Source organism: Dipodomys ordii, unplaced genomic scaffold (assembly GCF_000151885.1).
Source record: "Dipodomys ordii isolate 6190 unplaced genomic scaffold, Dord_2.0 Scaffold285, whole genome shotgun sequence".
NCBI lineage: Eukaryota > Metazoa > Chordata > Mammalia > Rodentia > Heteromyidae > Dipodomys > Dipodomys ordii.
Window position 1 is genome coordinate 213,201 of NW_012267501.1, and position 7,736 is coordinate 220,936.

General features: G+C 36.8%; 1 protein-coding gene across 1 annotated transcript in view; it reads left to right on the forward strand.

Annotated features, from left to right (window-relative positions):
* Positions 1-576: 576 nt before the first annotated feature.
* Copg2 (coatomer protein complex, subunit gamma 2) overlaps positions 577-7,736 on the forward strand; it is a 97,577-nt gene continuing 90,417 nt past the window's right edge. The window contains exon 1 of the mRNA XM_013036423.1: positions 577-650. Coding sequence (XP_012891877.1) covers positions 586-650 — 65 coding nt within the window. The 5' untranslated portion in view covers positions 577-585. The remainder of the gene's footprint in view (positions 651-7,736) is intronic.

The following is a 7,736-nucleotide window of genomic DNA, read 5'->3' on the forward strand; positions in this document are numbered from 1 at the left end:
AAACTGTGTTCCTCAGATCTCAGCTTCCTAAGTAGTCAGGGATACAAGCATGAGCCACTGGTTCCCAGCCTTATCCAGGTATTTTTACAAAATTGTTTTTGGTGGATAAGAATATTTTTAAAACTCTTTAAAGATAATCTCCTTGGGGTGTTCACTTTTATTTTTTATTTATTTTTTATTGTGAAAATACTGTACAGAGGCGTTACAATTACATGGGCAAGATAATGAGTACATTTCTTATCAAGCATTGTAGCCTCCTCCTTTGTTTCCCCTTCCCATCAAGGGGTGTTCACTTTTAAAGAATTAAAAAAAAAATTCCTGGGCTAGAAAGGTGGCTCAGTGGTAGAGTGCTTGCCTTGCATGCATGAGGCCCTGGGTTCGATTCCTCAGCACCACATAAGCAGAAAAAGCTGGAAGTGGCATTGTGGCTCAAGCAGTAAAGTACTAGCCTTGAGCTGAAGAGCTGAGGGACAGTGCTCAGGCCTAGAGTTCAGGCCCCACGACCGACAACAACAACAACCACAAAACATTCCTGTGAATAACTTGTTACCTTTAATAAATAATTTTCAGCAAACATTGAGGAGGATGTGCTACCTTACTATCAAGGAAATGGCTACCATCTCTGAGGATGTGATCATTGTTACAAGCAGGTATGTGCATAATGAATATTGAAGCTAAGATCCTTATCTTTATGTGCTGCTCTCTATTGATTTTACTTTTTGGACTGCCAATACAAATTCACAAGAATATCATATCATAAAGCATTCTTTCAGTTGTGGGGCTTGAACTCTGGGCTTGGGCGCTATCCCTCAGCTCTTCAGCTCAAGGTGAGTGCTCTACCGCTTGAGCCACAGTGCCACTTCTGGTTTTCTAGTGGTTTGTTGGAGATGAGTCTCATGGACTTTCCTGCACGGACTGGTTTGAACTGTATCCTCAGATCTCAGCCTCCTGAGTAGCTAGGATTACAGGTGTGAGCCACTGCCGCCCGGCTTAAAGCATTTTTTTTTATGTGCAATTTTCATCATGTGAAAAAGTCTCTATGATAAATGAAGTCCAAAGGGAAATGCTACTAGGTTTGAGTATCTTAAAAAATGTTCATAAAATAAATAAAACTGGACATAAGTGATATATTGAATTAAACATTTACAGTTAATATCATTGCTGATTGAAAAGGTGCTGTCTGTAGTCACTTTCACAGATATAAAAAAAAAATCTAAGCAAAAAATTAAAAAAATAAACCTCGGCATGGTGGTTTGAATCTATAATTCTAACTACTTGGGACTGTAATCCTAGCTACATGGAGGGCTATGATTCAAGGCCAGCCTGAACATAAACAACAACAAAAAAGTTTGTGAGATTCCATCTTCCCCAGTGGCTAGGTATGGTGGTATATGCCTATTACCCCAGGTACAGGGGAAGCACAATAGCTGGATACGATGTTGTGTACCTGTCATCTCCAATGACACAGGGAAGCTCTCCAATGACACAGGAAAGCCCAAGTAGGAGGATGGAACTCCAGGCTGGTATGATTATAAGGTGAGAGCTTACCTTAAAAATAAAGCAAGCCAGGTATCGGTGACTCATGCCTGTAATCCTAGCTACTCAGGAGGCTGAGATCTGAGGATCAAGGTTCAAAGTCAGCTGGGGCAGGAAAGTCTGTGAGACTTTTATCTCCAATAAACCACTCAAAACCGAAAGTGGTGCTGTGGCTCAAGAGGTAGAGCGCTAGCCTTGAGCTGAAGAGCTGAGGTACAGTGCCTAGACCCATAGTTCAAGCCCCACGACTGGCAAAAAAAAAAAAAGCAATAAGAGCGTAGAGGCATGGCTCAAGAAGTAGAACTCCTGCCTCACAAGCACAAGATTTCCTAGTAGTGACTAAATAAATAAATAAATAAATAAAATAAAATTCAAGAATGAGTTACAATACTTTCACTCATTAGGTTGACAATAAAACAAAAAGGCAGCATAAATGTACTTATAAGGAAGAATGATATTCTTTTACATAAGTGGTAGAGTAATAAATTGAGTTTTTCTAGGAAGTAGTTTGGCAGCATTTGTTAAATGACTGAAATGGTTTATCTGTTTGGCCTAGTATATTCACAGCTATGGAATTATCTTCAGAAAATAATCAGACATTATACTGCTGTATATACAGTGATGTCACAACACTATAAATGGTATTAAAATTGTTAAAATCAGGCATTATTAAAATTAAGTTTCTGTGTTAATATTAAGAGGGATATTTTTGAAAATAGTTTTAAAACATCTTTAATGATATGGGAAAAATTTAATAAATTTTGTATAAACAGAAGTTGGATTCTATATATTTTATTGTAGCTTTCTTTTCAATGTATTTTATGTATCTGTGTAAAAATGTTGATGTAAATATATTGTTATATTATCAATAGTGTATCTTGGGATATTTTTGGATATGGCTAACTTGATAGTTTCCAAATGTCTTAAAATGAATGTATAAAATTTATAACACTAAAGTAATACAGTATTATTTATAGTTACCTTTAAATTATAGCATATATTATATAATTATAACACATTTAATTATAACATATTTGCTTTTACCTGAATATGATTTTTTTTTGTAGTTTCTTTTTTTTTGGGGGGGGGGCCTTGCGCACGCCGGGCGGGCGTCCTTCCACTGGGCTAAACCCCCAGCCCCCTGATTTTTTTTTTTGTGATGGTTCTGGCTGCTTAAATGTAGGGCCTGAGTGTTGTGTCTGAGCTGTTTTTGTTCAAGGCTATTGTTCTACTGCTTGAGCCACAGCTTTACTTTTGGATTTTTGGTGGTTAATTGGAGATAAAGACTCATAAACTTTCCTGCTTGGTCTGAATTTGAACCATTCTTCTTAGATCTCAGCTTTCTGAGTAGGATTACAGGCATGAGCCGCTGGCGCCTGGCCATGAATATGATTTTTTGAATAAAATGCAGTTTTGAAGGAAGGTGCTTGTGTTTAACAGGCAGTTATATATATAGCTTCAATTAGAAAAGCTTGCAGCTGAAAAAAAAAACAAACAGAAAAGCAGAAGTAAAAAGTGACTTATATAAAATGGGAGCTTGTTTTTCTTCATGTAACTCTGTCTGGAGGCATAGAATGTGGTGTTGATTCATTCAACAGTGGCTGGGCTACTGTCTCTTGAATTCTTTTGGATGTGCTCCATTATTGCAAAATAGATGCCCAAGTTACTGGCTGTGCACCACATCCAAGGCTGGAGAGCTACTGGGCAGGAGGCCAGGGAGTGCCAGCACCATCTGCCTTTTTCATCAGGAATGCAATAGCTCTTCCCAAGGCAATTTTTAGATTTTATTTGGCACGATGGTGCTATATGACTACCCTGAGGAAGTCAGGAAAGCATGTCTCTAGCTTTTATAGCTCAAGTATTAAGTGCGGGGAAAAAGGTGAAGGAATTGAAAATTGGTGTTGGTTTTGTCAGCTCAGTGTCTACCACAAGAAAGAAATAGAAAACCTATCATTACGTTGCTAGATTCACTAATTATTTTTAAAATGAAAATAAATTAGCCACTTTTTTTCTTTTAGCTGTTAATGTTTCCCTCTGAGTCTTACTAGGTTCCCTTAACTTACGGTTTGTTTCTAGCTCATTTAAAAAAATTATTTTATTATAAAGATGCTATACAGAGGGATTATAGTTACATGAGTAAGGTAATGAGTATATTTCTTCTAGTTCATTTTAAGTAATCAGTGGATATAGTAGAAAGAATAATGGCTCTCTATGTCCCAGTCCCCAGGACCTGGGACTATGTTATGCCACATGGAGAATTAAGACAGGATTATCCTGAATTACTCATGTCCTCAGAAGTAGTACAGACTTTATAGTACCTGGAAGTGGGTACTACTATAACAAATACTTAAAAATGTGGAGATAGTGTGAAATTAGGCAATGAGCATGTTCTGGAAGAATTTTGAGGACCATGGTAGAGAAGCCCTATATGATTAGAAACAGGAATATTAATGGTTATGCTAGACTCAGAAGTAAAAAACAGGAGAGGGAAAACATTAACTTAGAGATACCTAAAGCATTGTTAAGACTATTGGTAGAAACATGGACCTAAAGGTGTTGAGGATACAGGCTCAGAAGAAGATGAGGAAGATGTTGGAAACTGGAGGAAAATGGATTCTTATTACAGTAGCAGAAACTTAGCAGAATTATGTCTTGTAGTTGTATGGGAAGGAGAACTTACAAGAAATAAACTTGGACATTTAGCTGAGGAAATTACCAAACAAAATGTTAAATATTCACCCTGTTTTTTTTTTGCCATTTTTAGTAAAAAATTTAAAAGTAGAGACATAAAATGGGGGGAGACCCCTTAAACAAAAAAGGGCTATTACTTGATTTTAGAAAATTTTAGTCTATCCAGAGGCAAAGAAGTTAAAATCAAGTGAGTTAATGTTGGGAATGTGTACTCTAGAGAAAAACCCAAAGGAGTCATTGTACAATCTATTGCTGGGACCTCGGATCAGAAGGTCGGAGTATTCAGTCACACCAAGCATAGAAGAGATCAAGGGTGAACTCATAAGATTCCTTTAGCAGCCAAGCATAAGCTCAAAATAGAGCTAGGATTATCCAGGCAAGATCTGTGGAGGAACCTCTTGTCTATGAAAGGTGTTTGAGAATATTATACCAGTAGAAACACTACCAGCTTGTACTTGATGTAATCAAGAGAGGACAAGCTGTCAGCACCTCAAAACTGTACAGGCAGGAAACAGGCTGATAGAACTTCTCAGCTTTGAGTATATGCTAGATACTCTTTATTTTTTAAAAAATAAAAAGAAAGATGATGTCAAGGGCAGAGGTTCAGGTATGAAGGGTGGCATTGAGAACAGCATAGAAGTCTGCTAAGATAGAAACTTGCCAATTTGCCTGACAAACACGTCTTTAATCAGTAATACTTCTACATTATGACTAGGGAAAATGAAAACATATGGCCACACACACATACTCATGACTGTATAAGAGTTTCATAGCAAAAGACAACTTTAATACTGCTTGGGGGCAGTGATTTTCTTTCCATTTTCTCTGCTTTTCAGGGGAAATATTTATAACTATTACCCTAAAGCAGCTCTACATTGCCCATTAAATTTATAATAAGATTAGAATTTTGAACGGTGAGATTTGGGAGAATTGTAATAGTGTGTTGAGATTTTGAGGGATTTTGGAATGAGGTAAATGTATTGACATAATTAAAAGAAGTATATCATAAATCTAAAGCCAGCAATGTAATTAGCTAGAAACATTTCAATTAAAACAGAAACAAGATGAAATCCTTAATATCACCACTGTAATATTAGGTAATATAATAATGTGGTAGAAAAATATAATATAGTATTGAACAAGAGGTGGCAAAATTATTTAATAGTTTTTACTATAGTAGACTGTTTAGATTTGAATCCCTATCATGTTACTTTCCAGACAAGTTATTCTGTGCTTTGGTTTTTCTCATCTATAAAATAGATACAGAATTAATCTCTTTTCATAGAGATTTTATGAACATGTAATGAACAGTTTTCCTATATTCAAATTTTTTTTCGTCAGTCCTGGGGCTTGAACTCAGGGCCTGGGCACTGCCCCTGAGCTTCTTTTGCTCAAGGCTAGCACTCTACCACTTGGGCCACAGCTTGACTTATAGCTTTTTCTGTTTATGTGGTACTGAGGACTTCATGCATGCTTGGTAAGCACTCTGTCACTAAGCCACATTCCCAGCCCTGTATTCAGATGTTTATTAGAATATCTAATGAGAGAAAAAGCCCAATTTATAGGAGCCCACAGTGATAAAATATAAGAAATTCATAGGACCTCTTTTCAGGGAGCTTAAAAACTATTGAAGAATGTGTAAAGAAATCTTGAAAAAAGTGGTGAAGAATCTGTTGTTTGTTAGCTTATATGTATAGTACAGAGCACTTCCCAAGAATGTTAATAAGGTATTAGCAAATGACTCTAAATCTCATCTGAAACAGTGTGATGATAATAGCCAGGATCATTTAGATAAAGCAGAATCATAGGAAACTTGCTGTCTCAAAAAGCAAAATAAAATGAACTATAAACAAATTTTTACTGAAGAATGAGAAAAAGATTTTTGTAAGAGAAAATATAGAAATAGGTCCAAATTTTTATGTGACTTCAGTATTTAAAAGATGATATTTCTAGTCAGTGGAAAAGTCTGAATTGTCTAATTGCTAATAGGAAAGGTTATTAAGTAAAAAAGGCATCAAAAGAGTAAAGATCTCTCTCTCTCTCTATCAGATATAAAACATTCTTTTATAAGAAACTCTAGCTTGGCTCAGTGTCACAAACCTGTGTTCCTAGCTACTTGGAAGGTGGAGATTGAGAGCTCATGGTTTGAAGTTAGCTTGAGCATAAAAGTTCACAAGACTCCATCGCAACCAGTGGCCTCATGAGGTGTAGAATATAACTGTGATCCCAGCAACAAAGGGAAGCACAAATAGAATGATTGCAATCTAGGCTGATCTGGGCATAAACAGTACCCTACCTTGAAAACACCAGTGGAAAAAGAGGTTGGAGGCATGGCTCAGACGTAAAAGTGTTGTCTAGTAAGTGTGAAGCCTTGAGTTCAAACCCTAATACCATCTCTCTCAGAAAAACAAAAACAGAAAACTGTTCAGTTTCCAATTAAGTGGCATTAAAAAGCGGGTGGAGAGTTTTAAGTATATTTTACATTTTTCTGAATGTTTCAAAATGTATTATTATCATTTGAGTGAAAATAGTAGGAAAAGAATCCATTTTCAATAGGTCAAAAACAGATCATCTCTAGAATGAGAACACAATTATTTTCACTCTGGGGGGAAAGTATTATTAAATAAATTACTCTTTTTTCCCCCTCTACTGGGAACTATAGCCAAGACCCTGTGTTTATTAGGCAAGGCTTTAACACATGTAGGGTCTCTGGCCCTAAATGAATTGCTTTTATAATTAAAAAAAAAAGAATCTGAGGGTTTTCAGTTATTCACAACTTTATCCTCTTGGTGTTCTAATAGAGTGAATCATAGTTAAGGGCCATTTTGGTTTATGTGAGAGGAGTTGAGAATGGGGGAGATTGGTAGTCAATTTGAAGGTACTGTAAATGCATAGAAGACAAACAGAAGGGAAGGTAGAAGGCCAAAAACATTTAAAAAGTATGGATGTGGAATTTTGTAGCTCAGTCCACATGCCTCTGCCTGTTTCCAAAGCTTAGCAAAAAGGTCTGAAGCCATTGGTGGTGGTCAGTTTGGAAAGCACACCAATTGCTCCTGTCTGTATTTCTAACAACTTATAAGGCTTTGACCTGTTGGATGGAAGTTCAAAGCCAATCACAGTAGAAAAATGTGCAAGACTATCTCCATTTAACCAGCAAAAGGTTAGATTGAAGGTGTGGCTCAAGTGGCAGAGTGCCAGCTATGAGCAAGAAAGCTGAGTCAGCTGGTGGCTGGTGGCTGATGCCTGTAATCCTAGCTACTCAAGAGGCTGAGATCTGAGGATTATTGTTTAGAGCCAGGCCAGGCAGGAAATTCCTTGAAACTCTTATCTCCAATTAATGACTAGAAAACTGGAAGTGGTGCTGTGGTAAGTGCAAAAAGAGCTTAGGGACAAGCCCCATGACTGACCAAAAAAAAAAAAAAAACAAGTTAGTATAAGCCCCTGTGTTCAAGCCCCAGTGGTGGCAAAAAAGAAAGATGTGCCTGAGAGAGACATAACTCTTAGGTAAT